The sequence below is a fragment of the Varanus komodoensis genome, unplaced genomic scaffold (assembly GCF_004798865.1).
Source record: "Varanus komodoensis strain SLA01 unplaced genomic scaffold, ASM479886v1 scaffold1, whole genome shotgun sequence".
Lineage (NCBI taxonomy): Eukaryota > Metazoa > Chordata > Lepidosauria > Squamata > Varanidae > Varanus > Varanus komodoensis.
The window spans coordinates 108,018,128-108,038,190 of record NW_025335268.1 but is presented as its reverse complement, the minus strand read 5'-3'; the positions used below and the strand labels follow the sequence as shown (position 1 = coordinate 108,038,190).

Here is a 20,063-nt window from a genome sequence, read left to right as displayed (position 1 = left end):
GAGTCAGTAACTGGCCCAAAGTCATCCAGTGGGCTTCATGGTGAAGTGGGAACTAGAGTCCAGCCCTCTTGAGTCTCAGTTGAACACTTTAACCACTATACCACACTGGTATGTACATGCAGGAAAGCATCTGTATAGGAGAAGGGTGATAAAATGTTTAGGAGTCAGGAATGGTGGTAGTGCAGTCTCGCCTCTGCTCGTAGCAGGCCCAGATTCTAGCCAATGGAAGAAATCCTCTTTGGGCTGTTGTGGTAAATAGGGCAGGTCCATATCATGACAGTTCCTGTTGCTGTGTCCAAAATGCAGCAGCTGTGCTGATCCTTATCCAACTGGTTCTTGTAGATTTCATCTAAGCCAAGCACAAGTATTTTGTATAAACAAATGGGTCCTAATTATCCATTCCAGACCAGGCTACCCCGAAGTATTTTGCAGTGCAACAGGGATATCTCTCAACGATATTGTTTCTCAGAAAATTCTTCTCCGAGCTTCTCACACAGAGCTACTGTGAACTAAGGTCATGGGGAATTCCAAGCAGAGTGGCAGATGATGCTGGTGGTGATTCTAATAGAAAGAGTGCTGGTGTTATGTCCTTACCAGCTTTGCTACATCACCTTTTCCACTTCATGTCTTAAACATATGTTCATCAGATTAGGGATAAAAATTAAGACATATAATTCAGTACTGATAATTTTGTGTCAACACTTTTTGTTTTTCAGATCAAGCCAAATCCCGAAGGATCCAAGGAGTATTTTACCAAAGTGCATAAATAGAATCATGACCAGTATGGGTTCATAATAGAATCTTACATTCTTACATAATAGAATCTTACATCGAGAAGCTGACTTCCTGTGAAAGGAGCCATGATTGCAGTACACATATAGAATTGTTTTAATATTCGTTGTGATGAAAAGTTGCTATATTTTGCAGGGTTTACTGTTTTTCATAGGGATGGGCAACCTCAAGCTCCAAATAGATTTAAGCAGCATTCAAGTTGGTGACACCTTTAAGAGGACTAGAAAAAGATGAATCTCATTTATTGTCAGAAGCAGTCATTCCTGTCTAGCATTTTCAAACTGGAATGTATTGATGCTCTTAAAGTGTTTGCAGTATAATTTATGAACTAAATGTCAGTACATTTAGCATAAAGTTACTGTTGAAAAAAACTTAATAGGATATTAAGTGTAACCTGGAAGAATGTTAATATTGAAAAATAGATTAAGAACAAATTCACATAGCCCAAGCGCATGTTTAGCAAGTTTTAGGCTAAACATTGCCTTTCTGTATTTATCTTATCAACATATGCCCTATCTGTCTGATCTATCCATTTGGGTGGGGCACATTCTCATATGACCACTGTCAAAATATTCTGCAAAGGGGTAGCAGGAAGACATGTGCATGCATTGCTTACGCTTGTGCTCCTCTGCAAGTAGAACAATTGTGTAGCTATGTGAAATGTCCTTGAAAATGAGTGCTTTTGCCATTCTACATATTTTATAGGTTACAGGAAACAAAAATGAAGAAATGCTTCTATTTTCTCAGTAAAGACAAGGTCAGGCTATGAACCAAAGCCCTCTGCTGATGTTGTTCAGGAATGACTGCCATGCATTCTAGGAAATGGTACCGTTTATTTTGTTTAGTGGTGCCTTGGATGCATATATTCAAAAACTAAACTCCTGAGATATTTGTAATTATGTAGAAGATTCACAAATGACCCTGCCAACTAATAAAGCATGTTTCTAAAATTATGTCAAATATCTGTAAAGAACTATGCAACTATTAAGTCTTTAGGAAAACAAGACTGTTCAGGTTCTACCAAGTTATCTATCTTCTAGTGATGGCTCACTGGTAATTTTCATATGATGATGGTCCTCTTAGCCATTAAACTTCAGTTTCCTTCCTTAAGGCACCTCTCACAGGGACAGTGCAGAGCTCAGGTGCCTGTGGTTGTGGGGAGGCACTGCTTCTCTGCCACTTGGGGACATACACGCCCAGCTGCTGAGAGTAGCACAGCTCAACCCGATCTTGTAATCACATTGACACTGAAAGTTGCATATATGGATTGCACCTCAGTCTGCCATTCTTGTTCCAGTTAGTCCTGGACAAATTGCAAACGTGATGCTGCCCTGTATACTTCTCTGGGCAACTGATTACATTGTATGTGGATGTGATATTTGGGAACATTTAATGCAAAGATGGGCATGATAAAGGACCAAAATGGCAGGGACCAAACAGGCAGAAGCAATTAAGAAGAGATGGCAAGATTACACAGAGGAACTATACAAGAAAGAGCTTAATATCCCTGATAACCACAATGGGGTGGTCACTGACCTTGAACCAGACATCCTGGAATGTGAAGTCAAATGGGCCTTAGGAGGTCTGAGCAACAACAAAGCTAGTGGAGGTGACAGTATCCAGCTGAGCTGTTCAAAATCTTAAAAGACGATGCAGTAAAAGTGCTACACTCAATATGCCAGCAAATTTGGAAAACTCAACAGTGGCCACAGGATTGGAAAAGGTCAGTTTACATTCCGATCCCAAAGAAGGGCAATGCCAAAGAATGTTCAAACTACCGCACCATTGCACTCATTTCACATGCTAGCAAAGTTATGCTTAGAATCCTACAAGCTAGGCTCCAGCAATATGTGGACCGCGAACTACCAGAAGTACAGGCAGGATTGCGAAGAGGGAGAGGAACTAGAGATCAAATTGCCAATATACGGTGGATCATGGAGGAAGCTAGGGAGTTCCAGAAAAACATCTGCTTCATTGACTATGCTAAAGCCTTTGATTGTGTGGATCACAACCAAGTGTGGCAAGTTCTTAAAGAGATGGGAGTACCTGACCATCTTATTTGTCTCTTGAAAAACCTATATGCGGGTCAAGAAGCAACAGTGAGAACTGGGCATGGAACCACCGATTGGTTCAAAATTAGGAAAGGAGTTTGGCAACGCTGTATACTGCCACCCTGCCTATTTAACTTATATGCAGAACACATCATGAGAAAGGCGGGCCTAGATGAATCACCAGTTGGAATTAAGATTGCCAGGAGAAATATCAGCAACCTGAGATATGCAGATGATACCACTCTAATGGCAGAAAGTGAAGAGGAACTAAAGAGCCTCTTGATGCGGGTAAAGGAGGAGAGCACAAAAGTTGGCTTGAAACTCAACATTAAGAAAACTAAGATCATGGCATCTCAAGTGATCCTCTCACTTCCTGGCAAATAGATGGGGAAGAAATGGAGGTAGTGACAGATTTTATTTTCCTGGGTTCCAAGATCACTGCAGATGGGGACTGCAGCCAAGAAATTAAAAGACGCTTGCTCCTTGGGAGGAAAGCTATGGCAAATCTAGACAGCACACTAAAAAGCAGAGACATCACCCTGCCAACAAAAGTGCATATAGTCAAGGCTATGGTTTTCCCAGTTGCAATGTATGGCTGTGAAAGTTGGACCATAAGGAAGGCTGAGCGCCAAAGAATTGAGGCCTTTGAATTGTGCTGGCGGAGACTCCTGTGAGTCCCTTGTACAGCAAGGCGATCAAACCAGTCAGTCCTAGAGGAGATCAACCCTGACTGCTCTTTAGAAGGCCAGATCCTGAAGATGTATCTCAAATACTTTGGCCACCTAATGAGAAGGAAGGACTCCCTGGAGAAGAGTCTAATGCTGGGAACAATAGATGGCAAAAGAAGAAGGGGACGGCAGAGGATGAGGTGGCTAGATGGAGTCACCATCAGTTGGTGTGAGCTTGAGTGAACTCCGGGGGATGGTGGAGGACAGGAAGGCCTGGAGGAATGTCAATGGGGTCGTGATGGGTTGGACACGACTTCGCGACTAACAACAATAGTCTGAACTGGGCAAAAGACTTGTCAGTGCTTGGACACTGAAGCTCTGGAAGAAAAAGAATGCATGTAGTACCCGCACATGCATTTACCCATGTCCGTTTATGCAGTCATCTCTGAATTTCTTATACACAGAAAGAGGCACAGGGGTTGGATCTGATGGTCTTATTGTCCCCTCCCAGCTCTCATTCTATGATTCTGTGTGGAAAAACACAAACCCAGTGCAGTAGTCAAACTAGCACGACATATCCATATTAATTGCCACATTTTCTTGATTGAATTAAGAATTTGCATGGTGGTGAATTTACTGACACCTGGTCCTTAATTAAAGTGTTCCTTTTTCTCAGTGTTGCTACAGTGTGTCTTCAAATTAAACACTGCACTGCTCAAATATAAAGCATGTTGAAAGTTTGGAAGCATTATTTCACAATGAGACCTTGAATAAAGTGTTCGCAAATGCAGCATATATTCCTTGTAACACTTGACCTGTGTTTGCACATTTGTCAGTCCCGTAAGTTTATTTTCTAGGCCAGACTAGCCCAGTTGGGTACAATTCCCTACCCTGGTTTATTAGCCCAATGCATCCAGAGTGCTGGTTTGGGGGAAGGCTCCCCTTGGCATACTAATGGCTTACATGTTTCACAGATTGTTCAGTACAGCTATTCAAACATTCTGCAGATTAACATCAATGATGTGCACAGCAGGACCCATCCATCTCAAGGCTCAACAAAACTTGTGGTTTGGTTGTTCGTAGCTATTACAACATCATACCTTGACAAAGATTACACAAAACCATTTTGTTTTATGAACTATGAATTAAAAACACGATTTTCCCCTTTTGATTTACACCGGAAATATGTTTGTAGGCACCAGAACCATAGTCTGAGGGAGTACTGAACTCATCCTTTTCCATATTCATAAAATGGACGTCATTTTTCCAAGGTAATGGATGTTCAAGTGGGATTGTTTGGGACTTTGAGTGTGTTGTTCAGCAGTTCAGGCAGCAATTATGTACCAAATTTCTGCTTTTGAATTCCTTCTGGGGCAGATCCTTATGTTCCTGGATTAAAAATAGGTAAATTGACCAATCTGAAAAAGTAACTAGTACAACAAATCCATATGGTATAAAACCTTTACAATATTTTATGGAAATAATTACCCCATTAACTTCCACATTTTGTTGCTTACAAACTGGCATTGAAATAAATTGGGCATTATTACAACTTCATGCATACAAGATACTCTGTGAAAGTGTAGAATATTTTTATTCTGGCAGAAAAAGTAGTAAACATAAAACAAACTGGCATTTATTGGTTGCAGAAGCTGAGAGAAGCTGTATGTAGGGGCATTCAGTATGTTTTCACACTTTAAAGGAACAAGTACTCTTTCAGTAACTAGATCTGGCAAACCTAGTGACTAGAAGTGTTCTTTTCAATGTATATTTTATACACACAAAACGAAAACTAATTCGATCTTGGACTGGAGGTGTTTATTTTGCATTAACTCAGGATTAAGAAGACATGATTTGTTTGAATAATTCTGCGACCTGGCCATGAGCTGTTTTGAAACATCAAAGGGTAAAGTTGGCCATTAATTTTGGTATAAAGGGCAGAAGTTAAAAAGATACCTCAGCCCTGCATCTTCATAGCAGAAAACGTTTGAAATTCTGGCTGTCATCCAGTCGTTAAAAGCACAGATGCTGGAAAGGAAGCGCGTGAGGGCTTACTCTGGAACCTTGCTTGGTTTCGCAGCTGAGCGGAACCGCAGCAACCCAGTTGGCAGCTGTAACGATGCACCCGAATCCAGCAATAAAGAGACGAGACATTAAGTCCTCTCCAAGGTGCAGCCGTCTCCAACTTGGCGTAGTACTACAGCTCCCATAACGGCCGGCCCTGGGCCTGCTGGCTGAGCATGATGGGGGTTATACTCCAGCACGTCCGGGAGGCGCCAGGTGCCGTCTGCCCCCCTTGTTTGCCTGGGACCGGGGAAGACTGGATGATCTTCACGCGGCCTCTGCTAACGTATTACCCACTTCCAGGAAGCAAAGGGTGCCCAGCAAGAGGGAAGCTATGGAAATGACGACGCAAGAGAAGGGGTTGAGCCTAAGCAAGGAGAAGTAGCTTCCGTTGCCTTCCGGCGCAAACGCTTTCCGGCGCCGCGCGCGGAGCCTCATGGATTTGAATGCAGAGTTCTGGCGAACCGAAGGCCAAGTAGGACTGCGAAGCGTTGCAGGGAGGGCGAGATCGATAGCTGTTTAAAGGATGGGAGGAGGACTGCGGCGGGGAAGCTCGGCTCCCCGCTGCTCAAATGGAAGGAGTTCGAAGCCGGCCCGAGGGCGGGTAGTGTTGAATGGTTTGCAAAGGGCAGCGATCGCTGGCGCTATTCTTACGATACTGTGTTGCGCGCGCCGTTTGCAACCTGGTGCCCTTCATGTGTTGCATCTGGAGGGCACAAGGTTATGAAAGGGTGATGTGCACCATCAGGCCTCCAAGAATACAATCCTACCTTGTTAAGTTCCGTGGAACTTACTCTGGAGTCAGTATGTAGAGCATTAAAGCCTATGTTTCTGTGTCAGACTGAAAGGGAAATTAATGAAGGAAGGAAGGAAGGAGACAAGTTGCAGGAACTTGTACTGAAATACCATGCCCATTGTCCAACTATTATCCCTTAGCCCAAATAGAAATACTATATAAACTTGCTTCTAAAAGCACAGTTCTGTACATCTCCATTCAAAATTAACTCTTGTTGATTTCAAAAGTTAATAAACATATTTGCTAGCTAATAACTATGTGAGCTTGCTTACAAAGTGGTAATAATGGCAGAGAATTTTGCTTTGTGCAGCAAAGCTTTGCTTGCAAGTAAAGCCTGCTGCATCCCATGGACTTTACTGCCAGGTACGTGTACAAAGGATTGCAGCCCTCACTCATTTTACTGAAAGGAAGCAGGGTCCAGATCAAACCATCCAAGTGGCTTCACAGATTATTTTAACTGATTCACATTTAATAGATTATCCCACATAGGATGGGATCATTTATTTGATTTGGCTTCCATAGCAGGGCATGGGAAAAATGAAGTACCATGGTTGGGAAGTGCTAGGATTATGCTCATTAGTACCCATGCCATACCTGTATTGCATGTGATACTTTAGCAAAAGGAATAGGCTCAGTATGCTGGAAGGCAATTTAGGCTGTGGAAATAGAAAATGGTTTGCAGTATAGGTAGAACTAGTGCTTGAATGCCAAATAATGGCTAATTTTGGTTAACTTAAAGAATTATGGTCACACAGAATTGTAAAAGGTTAAGACATATTTTAAAAGTAAATCTCTTTCTTTAGACTTTCTCCCAAAGATTTTTACATTGGCTCAGTATTTTGGATCCAGGATATTTATTTGCATCCTATGTAAGTAGCTTATGTCTATAATTCTATACCTTGAGTTGGATATGTGGTTAATATGAGTAATACACACGGCATACTGGTTTGTAGATATGCCCAAGATGTTATTATTTTATCTCTTCATTGCTTGGTCATTGACAAATAAAATACAAACCCCTTATTTTAAAGCAGACACAGATTCCATGGTCTGAAGTTGAATGATCTGGGGTGGAGAAGGGTACATGTATGCATGGTTTTTAACCCTAAAATCCCGTGGAGGATCAACACTATTTGGTGGAAGAAAAGTATGTCTAAAAGGGAGTGAAGAAAGCAAGGGACTGCAGTTTCCAGCGGTACGAGTAGCATGGTGCATGCTGTCCTGCAAGGCTCATCCACCAGTGTGAGAGAAGAGTTGCCACTGAATTAATGTTCCTCAAGCATGGTAGGGAAAGGCTGTAGCAGGTTGTCAGCATGTGTCATCTCTCGTCCTCTTAATCGACTTAGTGCTGAAGCATATGTGATGTGAGGGACTGCAGGTGGCGCAGTGGTTTAAACCGCTGTGCTGCTGGGTTGGTAGGTCGCCGGTTCGAATCTGCACAACGGGGTGAGTGCCCGGTGTTCCGTCCCAGCTCCTGCCAACCTTGCAGTCGTAAGCATGCAAATGCAAGTAGATAAAAAGGTACCATTTCGGTGGGCAGGTAACAGTGTTCCATGCACTTCTGTGCTTAGTCATGCTGGCCACATGACCACGGAGACTGTCTGTGGGCAAACGCTGGCTCCCTCGGCTAGGAAATGGGGATGAGCACCGCCCCCTAGAGTCAGGCATGACTGGACTTAATGTCAAGGGGAAACCTTTACCTTTATATGTGATGTGGCAGATCTGTGACCTTCCCTCTGGCACACACTGAAAGGCCATTGTGGAGACAGTGCTATGTGCTGCTTTTCTGTTCAGAAGAGGCAGCTTTGAACCTCTTCCCTGCCTCTCGCTGGAAAAGAATACAGGCACTAGATTGGAGGAATGATGAAAATTTTGTATCCACAAAGAATGCAATAGAAGGCTGTCTACAATGGAAGTATTAGAGAAAAGAAGACTGGTTGTCTGTAGAAAAAAAGATAACTTACCATGGTTTCTCTTGGTACTTTTTCTTCCACTTATAGGCAAAAATTGAAAATGCCAGAGCACTGTTGGCCAGAACAGAAAACATTACAGAATCCTTACAGGACAAAAAGGTATCTGACCTTCTGCTTCTAGTAATTCATGTGTTTGCACATCATATTGTTGATTCTCGTTTTTATACTTAGTACCGCCTTTCCCAGCCAGGCATTTTCCAGACATGTCAGATTCCAACTCCCAGCCTTCCCCAGCCACCAATATAGGGGCTAGAGTCTATCACATCAGTAGATCTCAAGTCTGGGAAAGATTAATGTACTAAGTTCTAAAACTCCTCTTTGCAACACTCTGATAGCTTGGTTGAAATTGAAAGTTACAAGAGTCTGTAACTATCTTGTCATTTAAAACCCAGGTCTGCCCAAGTGAGCCAGAGAGTTTGCCCTTTTCATGTGCATCCATGTGTTGGGACTACCGGTCCTTCCCCGATATAATGGTCTATAATGGTTTTTAATCTCAAAAATAATTCATGAAATCTTGCCTTTGAATAATAAATGCACTTTGTGGCATTCATTCTTGTGAAGATGCAGGAAACTGAAATGCAATGTCTGCATCTCTAAGGAAAATAGCCTTGCTTTGTTTGAGTCTCTAAAAAGTGAATAGTGGTTGCCTCTTCTGATGCTTTTCATTATTCTTGGAAGAATTACTGACTTCAGAAGATGGTCCTTACATCAGAAGTGGTTTATAATCAGCAAGTGATCAGTTCTCTTGACTGAAGTTCATGGACACCAAGGATATTTTTAAAAAACAAAGCTAAATATTTATTTTTAAGCATTGTGTTTTATACATCCTGACCTTTCAGAGCAAATATTAAGCAGAGGCTATAAGGCCCAGCCCCTCTCCAAAACAATAATGGAACAAAGGCTTGTGTTATTCATACCTGCCTCCTAATATATATGGAAGAGATACATTTTGAAAAGGAGATCACAGTGTATGACATCTGGGTGAACAATGAGTGTTGCCAGAAAAATGTGGCTTTCAATATTGCATAGTATGAATACATGTAGAAATGGTACATGGACTAACTTTACAATTAAGTACTCTGAAAATATTCTAGCTTCAATTTTAAACTAATATCTGTTCCTTAAGGCAGCAAAGGAATAGCCATAATCATATGTAAGAGTAAGCCAGGGTTGTCTGCAACTACTAGTGGAACAATGTTCATGCTTGTGCCCACAGGTCATTGGCTTTACTTGCTTGTACAAGCAGGTGAGCAAACCAAAAATGGCTTACTTTGCTTGATTTCCTACCCTAGAATTCTGCTTTATTGGCTCCAAAGGAGACAGAATTCATAAGCCATGGCAGACTTTGACTTGTGATCCTGGCTTGTTTGGAAGAAACAAACCAGGAGCCTAGGTTCAGAAATCACACAAACTAGAATCCACCTGCTGCTAGCAGGAGAATGTGCACCAGTGTGCAGCTTGTACATAGTAAGCTAGGATTTGCTAGCTGTCCTGGCTTATTGTTTTGCACAGATGTGGTTAGTGTTTGATAAAATGTCAGGAGCTGGAGAAGTTTTGGGGCACAGTTCTAGGTTATTAGATAGGATACATTTCCAGTGCCCTGAACAGCTCTTTGCCTGTCATTTTCACTAGCAGAAACCAAATGAAATATGCCAGTTTACTTGAGTTCCAAGTAATTTGTCATACCTTAATTAGTTTTAGCTCCCCTGGACATTGTGCTAGGGCAGGCTTTCTCAACCTGATGTCCTCCAGGTGAATTGCAATGGTAGTGCTGGTTGGGGATTATGAGAGTTGTAGACCAAAAACATCTGAAGAGCATCAGGTTGGGAACAGCTGGTCTAAAATGTCGGTCATGATATGACACTTAGTATGGGTGCTTGTTTTTACTGTAGAATTAGTTCTTGAACACTCAAATCCAGAAAAACATGTTCAGCTATAACATGTATATTTTCTAAAATCTTTCTTATTGTTTAGATGAAAGAAGCCTGGAACCTAAGTCTGGTGAGTTTTTGTAAAATACTTAGCCATTAGACTAATTTAGATCCTTCCATCTTGTAATAAAGTTTTCTTTTCTCCCTGAAGGGTTCTGTGCATCCTGGTACAGGTGATATAATTCCTGCATTATTTAGGCCAACAGGTCAGTTTCCTTGTATAGTTTACTGAAAATTGGAACAGACTTTTAAAATTTACAACTTGTTGTCCTGAATGGTATGAATACTGTCAAACTAGTGAATAATACCCATGGAAAGCGCGCTGGTTGATGTGTCAGCATTTTTGTGCAATCCATGAATGCATGTTAGAATATGAAGTTCTCAGTTGTAATTTGTAAAATTAAATGTTTATAGTTCTCATGCCTGCAATGATTTTTTTCAGAATGTGAAAGGAATGTATCCCAGGGATGCACGAATATAATTTTTAAAAATACCATAGTTTGGGGTAGAGTAGGATTGTAAGATACCATATTTTTTAAGGTCTGACTAGAATTTTTTGAACTTTTGCGGTTAGTAATATTCCCTTGTTGCCATTTGCTTACAGTATTTGAAGAGCTGGTTTCAGAAAAAGCATCACAATCTTGTTGCATTGGGTTGTGTATAGTGCTGTTGTTGCATAAGTCATTCTGTTAATGATAGTGGAAGGGGAGAAGATTTCCCTTCCCCCTTGCAACCCCCTGTGTGCCTTCAAAAGCTACTCTGGAAGGCTGGGATGCCTTCTGGAGTGGATTTTCAGGCAGCACAGACAAGCACAGCAGGGAAGAAACAAGAAGAATGTCTGATTGCACTTGCAGATTCCAACCAGCAACAGCATCTCTGTACTAGCCAATAGCCATATCTGCCTGGGCAATTTACAGAAAGATAGAAACTATAGACAACAACCAAAACAAATCATACAAAGCTACCATACAACATTTTAATACCAAATTTAGTCATATGTGAAAAGCTACAAGAGCTTGTACAAAGTAAATCATAAGACCTGTTTCAGCAGCTCACATAAGCCCAATGTGATAGTTAACTGTTTAAATATCCTGTGGTAAAGGACAACTTTTGCCTGGCATGGAAAAGATACTAAGGTTGGTGCCAGGTGGGCCTTAATGAGCAGCTTGTTCCATAACTGGGTGGGGCCCTTCTTGTTGCCACCAATGGAGCCTCCTTGGAGGTGGCAGTCTGAGGCAGGCAACTCTTGGTGGTTCACATTTTGGTTGTGATTATGGAAAGAGTCAACTCAGACCTAGTTCACCACAAATGTACCTTTCATGGCGTCTCTTTCTTCTGTTATCTGGGATAACTTTTTGCCTCCTTTTAATGCAAACCACATTCCCACAAGTCTCCTTTGGAAAAAGAGTTGTCCTCAGAACTATAGTTCCGAATTAGCTTTCTTGGTTTGAATGGTTACAGGGATCCCGTTGGCCTTAGAGCTGAGTTGTGCATTTGAAATCCTGGTATATATTGTATGTTTCCTTTTCCTATTAGTTATCAAGAGAGCCTCCAAAAGGGCTGATCTGACTAAATAAATAAAAAAGGTTCTCTCACTTCCTTTTGAAGCTTTTCCGCTCTGTTCCACTACATTGGTGAGTAATGATGAAGTTTCCAGAATGTCTGTGGATACTGACGTTGCCAGGTGCCCCGTCCTCTATTTCAGAACTTCACTGTTAAAGTGGATGCCATATTAAAAAATCAGAGTGGACTGAAAGAGAAATCTAGCTAACTCCCTAGCCCATAGTTAGGAACCATTTGACCTATCATTCCCTAGGAGCCCAGTTTAAGAGATGTTAAAATATTTAGTACATGATTACAATGCATAAGCAGAGAATAGGTGTGCTGCTGAAAGATTCCTCCAGAACAAATCAGTACATGGAACTGTAAATTTTATCCTTCCTTCTAATCCTTCCTTCTAATATCAGATCTTCTTGTCTTCAAATAAAATTAGCCAAGTCCCATCACCTAGTGGATGGGAAGGGGAATGGAATGAGTCATTTATACTTGTACCAGAAGATTGGAGAATGGCCAGTATAACACCAAATTTAAAAAGGGATCCAGGGTGATTCGGGAAATTACAGGTCAGTTAACTTAACAACTGTTCTGGGCAAACTGCTTGAAAGCTTTGATTAAGAATCAGTAAGCACACAGAAGGACAAGCCCTAATGAGGAAAAGCCGGCATGGGTTCTGCAAGGGGACGTCTTGTCTCACTAATCTATTAGTGTTCTTTGAGCATAATCAACAAGCATAATCACCCCTGTGGACAGGGGTGATCCAGTAGACATAAGTTCACTGGACTTCCAACAGGCATTTGACAAATTCCCCCACTAAAGGCTCTTGAGCAAACTAAGCAGTTGCAGAATATAAGAAAGACCTCTTATGGATCACTAATTGGTTAAAGAACAGAAGACAGAGAGTGGGAATAAATGGCAACTTCTCCTGATGGAGGGATGTAACCAGTTGCGTCCCACAAGGCTCTGTATTAAGACCAGTGCTTTTCAACTTATTCATAAATGATCTGGAATTAGGAGTAAGTAGTGAGGTGGCCAAGTTTGCTGATGACACTAAACTATATACTATGGTTAAAACCAAAAGCGATTGTGAGAAGCTGCAAAGGGATCTATCCAGGCTGGGGGAATGGGCATCAAAATAGAAAATGTATTTCAACATAAGCAAGTGTACAGCAATGCATATTGAGGCAAAAAAATCCCAACTTTAAGTATATGCTGATGGGATCGAAGCTAGCAGTGACCAAGCAAAAAAAGATCTTGGGGCAGTGCTGGACAGCTAGATGAAAATGTCGGCCCAGTGTGTGACCACTGTGAAAAGAGCAAACTCCATGCAAGGCACAATTAGGAATGGAATAGAAAATAGAACTGCCAAGATCTTACTTGGTTGTTGCTAGTCGGGAAGTCACGTCTGACCCATCTTGACCCCATGGACAACATTCCTCCAGGCCTTCCTGTCCTCCACCATCCCCTGGAGTCCATCCAAGCTCACACCCATTGCCCCAGTGACTCCAGCCATCTCATCCTCTTCCGTCCCCTTCTTCTTTTGCCATCAAAGATCTTACTGCCATTATACAAATCCTCAATACAAGCACAGCTGTTTTGCCACTGTGCATACAGAATTCTGGACTGCATGATCCTTTGGGCTGATGCAGCATGGCTTATACTCTGATGTTTTAAGAAGGAGTTTTAAAATATCTCCAGGGATAAAAGTGAGAGCTCTTCATGTATGTAAAAAGGATAAGTTAGCCCATCCCTGTAAGTCACATCCTGGAGATGTTACTGAAAGTGGTATGCAAGCAGGGGCTGCAAGAACATCACTGGCAACATTGGAATTGAGCCCAGAGGCTGGGTTGCCTTGTTTGCAAAGTTTCTGGATAAGTGCATTTCCACCCATTTAGATCAGGGTTGCAGAACTTTTGTTAGCCAAAGGGACATTTCAGAGAAGCTGTTGAGGTCCATATTCCAGTGATGGGCAGAATTAAAGGCAAAAGCAGCAGGGCAGGAATATCAGTATATTTCAGCTTAAGTTGCTTCCTGCACTATGCTATGCTTTATGAGAGATATTGCAACTTTTCAGAATGTATGAAGAAAATGTGAAGATGCTATGAAAGCACCAAATTATGAGTATTTGGGGGAAAGAGGGTATGGCCGGGGTAAGCGGGCATGGCCCTTACTGTATCCCTCGTTTGGGATGACATCGGCCCTCTTGGGTAAAGGCATACAATTCTGTTTAGGTGATACAATAACGCCTACAGGTTATCCACTGTCTACACTGCTAGTGCTGATATGTGTCTTTGCCATTTTTGCAGACTCCCTTTCTTCCTAATGTTTCATTTACAGCTTCTTTTTAGTTTATTGCCCCACAGAAGAGAAAATCAAGCTATATGGCAGGTACCAATCAGTTTATTTTGTTTTCACACATTAATCCAGTAATTAATGCATTAACTAATTCGTGTGCTTGTACAATCTCTAATTTTGCAGTTTATTTTCCATTCATACCTTGTTGGATTCGGCTTTGCAAATGGGAATTCTGAGAAAAGAACAAACAAGAATGGTCCAGAAAACGTTAAAGTATGCCTTACTTTTAAAGGGCAGTGGGCAACAAGTGTTCTGTGTATTGCAGTGCTTAATATGCCCTGATTTTTGTTTGTGTACATGTTTGTTTTTAGGAATATCCATACAAGGAGTTACTTTTCAGCAGTGGGACAGTCTTGTTTTCTGCCTTTTGTGGGGTATGTACTTAGCAGTTCTGTCTTACTTATTTTCTAATTAACATGTATTTTACCTGGGGAGAACATTGGGCAGGAGCACGGCTTCCATACCCAGAAAGTAAAACCCAGTCCCTAATGCACCCTACCTCTGGTGCCTTCCAGATGTGTTGGACTACGAGACCCATCATCCTGAGCCACCAGCATTCCTCCCATGCACTATTTGTCCTTGACTCGGAGGACAGGAGCAGAATCACCGAATATCGGAGGAGTGGAGTGTGCCTATGCACATGGGCTGGGGGTCCTGTTGCACTCGTGTCCTGCTTGTGGGATTCCGTGGGCAGCTGGTTGACCCCTGAGTCTGCTTTAGGTAGACCTTTGGTCTGATTCAGCATGGCTCTCCATAAGGTCTAAAGCAACTAGGGTGAGGTAGGCTGCAAATATGCAGCAGTACTGACTAGTGTGCCAGGAGCTCCTGCTTTAGCTTTGACTTGCTAATACGGAAGGGGAGATGTTCATTCCCAGCCTTCTTCTTTCAGCGTGTGGAAAAAGCAGTCCTGCTGTAAGTGGTGTACATGGCAGACTAACCGTGGGTGAAGAGAGTCACCTTGTCTTGACTTTTCAGTGGCAATCTAACTAACCAGGCTGTGGAATTGTAAACGAAAGTGTATAAATATGGCTAGCTCCAGGCCCAAGCAAAACCCTCTTTGTGTATTCTGAAATTGCAGGTGTGGATGGAAAGTGGGGCTATACATAGTGTCCCTGCATGGGCTGGCTCCACACAGAATATAAATTAAATATGTTTTATGGGTGGCATATATGTAGCCATTAATACATGTATAATGCAACGTCTTGCTTCTAGACATTTCCTCATTTTGTGATAAATCACATTAAACCACAGAGACCTTCTGTGCAACTTCTCTTCAAGTATATCATCCCAGGTCCACTTACAGGTGAGTCGGTGGAAAGCACCTTTGAGGTGGAAAGTTGTTCTTTTGTCTGTTGCATGTTTAAGAGCAGGAACTGTCATTGAGTTGCTTCTATCATTTTTCCTTAGCTTGAGTTAGAATAGGGCTGCCTGTAGGCATTCTGCCCGGAGATGCCACACTTGGTGCATGAACACTGGTATGGTCCTCCTGCCCAATTAATTGCAGGGATTCCATTCATGTGAGCAACCTGTGAAGGGGACTCCTATTTGGCTACAAGCCACCGTTTTTGTCCAACGCTGCTTGTGAACTGTGATTTCAGCCAGAATAGTTGACTGCCAAGTGAAACCTGCATTAAATGGGAACATGAACACAATCAAACTACTTTTAGACAAGCACTGCTTGTTTATTTCATGCTAAGCTTATTTCTTCATTTGTTTATTGTTGGTTCCTTTTTTTAACAGCCACCTTGGCTGCATTTAACCTGACCGTGATCAGAACCAGGGAGTTGGAGGAGGGGATTGAAGTAATGGATAGCAAAGGCAAAGTAATTGGAGTGTCTCAAAGAGCAGGAATTAAGGTAAGCGCAGCATCATATCTTTCTACTGGCTTGATTCCTTCCCCCAGCAGCCACACCCATTGTAACCACAACTGTCATCACTGATTAAAATCCTCAACCAACCAGCAATCTTTTGCTTCTCTTTCAGTTGCTTGTCAGTTTGGAAGAAAGGGCCCATGGGCTGCCTTTCGCATGCTCTTCCCTAGTCTCCTATCTACTGTTATTTTATGGCCCTAGAAGCAAGGTCATTCCTTGATTCTTCCTTCTTCTCATCCTGTCCATGCTTCTTCAGGAATCCCTTTTAGCTCCACCCAAGCAATTCCTTTTGCCATTTTTCCTGATTCATTTGTTCTGGCTGTCCAGCTTGCTTTTAACAGAGCAGTCCCAACAGAGGGCAAAATCTTGCATTGACCCTTGTGTTGTGGGACACCTGGGATTTCTTGGTAGAATTATGGAAGACTTGCTTGAACTTGCTTCTGATCTGCTAAAAGGCTGGCCTTCAAGATTCCATGCAGTTGCTTGGTATCTTAAAAGCTGCCTTGGTGCTGATACAATGGTCTTTTTGGTGCCAGGTACCTTTATATTTTCCCAGGTTAGTCTTTTGGTTTAAAAAAAACCAAAAAATTATTTATGTATTTTATGATCCTTGTGCTGCTGCTAGATTTTACTTCAGTTTTTACTCTAGATTTATTCTTTTTTTACTTTTATTCTTTCATTTGTAATATTTTAACTTGGACCTTTCAAATGTTTTATACCATGCTTTCTTATGGTGTGGCATTTATAGTTTTTAAGTTTTGTTTAAACTTAAAACCAGAGAGCTTCATTTTAGTATAGAAATGCCATCTATCAGTCACTCAGTATCTTCCTGTACTGTGACTTTTCCCATGGTGTGTTAATCTGTACCACACACACAGAGCATAATAACAAGTAATTCATATAACAGAAAAAAACAGATTTCTATACATTGACTGGGTCTGTAGGATAACCCGCTGGTGAGTTGTCATCACATGTAGTATGAACTCAGAACAGGTTTGTCAAGGTACCCTATTTTTGGCTGATATGACACACTGAAAACTCTTGCATAGATGGACTGTTTGACCCACAATAGGGTGTCTTGTCATCCAAACCCAGGCAACACAATCCATCATGGGCCAACCCAGCTATAAACAAGCTGATTGGAAAGAGCAGCAACATCTCCTGGCCTCCACTTCTCTGCTGCTGGCTCAAAATGCATGGCTGTCAAATGGCCATGGTGGCGAGTCCTTTTGGTGTGCCAGTGCAGCGGAGATCACTGCCAGCTACTCAGAACTCTGTGCTGCTGTTGCAAGTCCTTTCAGTGCCGTGGCAGCAGCACAGGGCCAAGAGTGGTGAGTTGGCCGCACAGGTCCCTGCTCCTCCATTCCCTGCCGCTTTTGGGATTCCTGATGCAGCAGGAAAGGTGTGTTGGGGTGAGAACTTCTGTGCTGTCCACTAAGGTACCTGCAGGAGGACCAAAGAGGGAAAATGGGGAAGGAGGGAGTGGGGGAGGGAGATCCTTCCCATGAAATATTTGGGTTGGGTGGACTATCAGATATGCTTCATAGCTCACAGCACAATGGGGCATACAGTTCCCATGTGACCACTCCTACTGGTGTGCCTCATGATGACGAATTCAGTCAAGGGCTGTCTCAGTAACAGCTACACATCAAGGACAAGGAATACATCTAGTAAAATAATGAAAGCTGGTTTGTGTAAGTTGTGCCATGATAATTTGTTTGATGATAGTATTTTCCATCAGACTGTAGGGAACCACTTTTGGCCTTTTGGAAAACATACCTAACTTCATCATCTTTTGTTTGCTTATCCCAGATCTAGGATCATTCAGAAACTTATTGCAGAACTGCAGCCCGTGGACTAAGTGTGGTGTAGCTTACTTTTTATGTGGTATCTGGTTGTGCTCTTTTCATGCCCCTAGGCTGTAGAAGAAACAGCATTATCCAGAGCAGCATTGTTTGGTACAGCAATTCTTGTCCCAGATCTCATTCTGCTGTGCTTAAGACGGTAAGACATTTCCAGAGTCGTGTCTGTGTGATGACTCTTCAAGCCAAAAACTTATCCCCACAGTCTTGCTACTGATGGAGTGGTCTGTGGCAATTGTACTGTTTCAAGAGCTGCAGAGTGTGTCTGTAAGCTTATTCATATTTCTTAACTTTAGAGGTGGAAATGTCATTTGAGAGGCAGAAGCACTCTTCAGAAACTGCATCTTGTTCTGTAGATAATCTGGGATAATCATAGGGATTTTCTCATTATTAACAAATATCTGGGGACTCCTGCCTGAAGGGTCCTTCCTGGGACTGCGATGTATCCAGCATGGAATAGTTGAAGCCCCAGTAGCAAATGCCTGACCTTGCAAAATGCTTCCTGTTATGGCTAAGAAGACACGGTTCTGTGGCTTCTGGATTTAATGGTTTAAACTGAATATCTGGGAGGGATCCTTCAGTCATTCCTTCAGAAGCTCATAAATTCCTTTCCATGCGGCTTAGTCTGTTCTTTGAAACTTATCTGAGCAGTCAGCATCATCTGTACAATGCTGTGCAGTAATCCTTCCTTACAATCTCTTGCAGTGCATTCTTAGCGCTTCAGAATCCACTTGTTTTCAATCCACTGAGATACGGTGCACTGGTTTTCATTTATGGCGCAGTGATACCTGTTTCATTTAGTTGGATGCCACAGATAGGCACGGTAATTGTACTCTTTTTATCTTGCCATGTTTGCTGACCATTTGAAGGACAAATAACAATGCCAGAAACAAAGACAAAACCAAACCAAAACTCCAACATAAAAATGTGCCCAAGCTGGACTACCAGTACAAGAGATCTTTGTCTGCTTGGCCATGATTTCCAAAAGTTGCAAACCCAAAGATGCAGCTTTAGAATATAGATGAAGTATTGTTAGTACAAAAGGTGGAAACCATACATGGCATTTGCAAAAGGAAGGCAGAAAAAATATTTTGTGAGTTAGAAAAATGTTGTTTTTGTAGATTCCTCTGCCACCTCTCAGAATGGTAACATAATTTTTAAAAACCAGTGCCCAGAGCAGCCTAAGCAAAAAACCTACTTTAGAACCATTTGGTGCTCTGTAGCCACTTCTAATGCCATTTTTTTTTTTTTTTTTTTTTTGGCACAAGGGGGAGGTGGTGCAAAAACCACACAAGCAAACCCCAAACCTCCAAGGCTGCCCACCCAGCCTGCATTTATAAGCAGTGCGAAAATGTAACATACTGCTCAAAGCTCTTTCCTAAACATGTGTCTCTTAAGAGGATTTGGCATGCATTGGTGCAAAATTTGCTCTTGCTTACTGAGTAGTCCTTTTGGCTTTGGTGCTAATACCTCAGAAATTTTGGGTTGAGATATAAGTGGCAATACTTTGTCCTTGGATCATGGTAGCCCAATTCCCTTTGTTGAAGTAGTTCTCTCAACTTAGCAGAAGTGCATTTTTGAAATAGTAATGTCTCTCTGTTTCAGATAAAACGAAGTGTCCTTGAACCTGAAATAGCATCTTCCACGGAAGAAACTGAATTATTTTACAACAGGGGACTGTAATCATTGGGGAATTTCACAACTTGCCAGGAGTGTTGCTCCTGTTGCAACAAAATATACTTGTCCAAACATTTGGTTTTAAGCCTAAATTGTCATCTTAATTTTGGGTCCTCAGGCTGAGGTTCACATGATGGCTGCTTCAACTTGTTTTCATATATTCACCACTGTTCAGTCCAATCTCAAGTCCTATGTCTCCTTTGCATTTTGATGCAATCATATGTGAAAACTGCAGGTAACTTTTATTGGAAAAAAGACCCTAATATTACCCATGCCTTTCAAAAGAGAAAGGATTTAATTTTGTGATCTACCTATTGTAACAGATTTTCCTCCTGCCTCAAATGCTTTCAGTGACTGTTCAGTGGAATAAATTTAATGTACATCACCAATGAGAACAGTGTGATCACTACTGATGGAAATGGAGGTACTGCATTAGTTGACATGCATCTTAATTGAGCTTTCAGAA

At 41.9% G+C, this 20,063-nt stretch overlaps 1 protein-coding gene and 1 long non-coding RNA gene across 3 annotated transcripts; one reads left to right on the top strand and one right to left on the bottom strand.

Annotated features, from left to right (window-relative positions):
* Positions 1-4,383: 4,383 nt before the first annotated feature.
* Positions 4,384-5,893, bottom strand: LOC123028248. The gene is made up of 2 exons (XR_006415634.1): positions 5,468-5,893; positions 4,384-4,900 (listed from the first exon to the last, which is right to left on the bottom strand). It is a non-coding gene; the product is annotated as an uncharacterized LOC123028248 (long non-coding RNA).
* Positions 5,894-5,961: 68 nt separating this feature from the next.
* SFXN4 (sideroflexin 4) lies at positions 5,962-19,982 on the top strand. Of its 2 annotated transcripts, none has more exons than XM_044439841.1 (14): positions 5,962-6,050; positions 7,175-7,240; positions 8,372-8,443; positions 10,319-10,345; positions 10,427-10,481; positions 11,884-11,909; positions 14,170-14,220; positions 14,311-14,400; positions 14,499-14,561; positions 15,400-15,490; positions 15,928-16,043; positions 17,977-18,062; positions 18,626-18,743; positions 19,526-19,982. In XM_044439841.1, the coding sequence occupies exons 1-14, from the start codon at positions 6,012-6,014 to the stop codon at positions 19,601-19,603; spliced, it is 978 nt and encodes a 325-aa protein (XP_044295776.1). In that variant the 5' UTR covers positions 5,962-6,011; the 3' UTR covers positions 19,604-19,982. The 2 variants fall into 2 exon arrangements, with proteins under 2 accessions (XP_044295776.1, XP_044295767.1); XM_044439832.1 differs by lacking the exon at positions 5,962-6,050 and adding an exon at positions 6,074-6,375.
* The last annotated feature ends 81 nt before the right edge of the window (positions 19,983-20,063 follow it).

Bases quoted from the DNA above. Each gene is read 5' to 3' on its own strand.
- SFXN4 (XM_044439832.1), top strand. From the start codon at position 6,190: ATGGTTTGCAAAGGGCAGCGATCGCTGGCGCTATTCTTACGATACTGT. The intron at 7,241-8,371 runs GTAAGTAGCTTA...TTCCACTTATAG, and splicing joins GATATTTATTTGCATCCTAT to GCAAAAATTGAAAATGCCAG. The intron at 14,401-14,498 runs GTATGCCTTACT...GTTTGTTTTTAG, and splicing joins ATGGTCCAGAAAACGTTAAA to GAATATCCATACAAGGAGTT.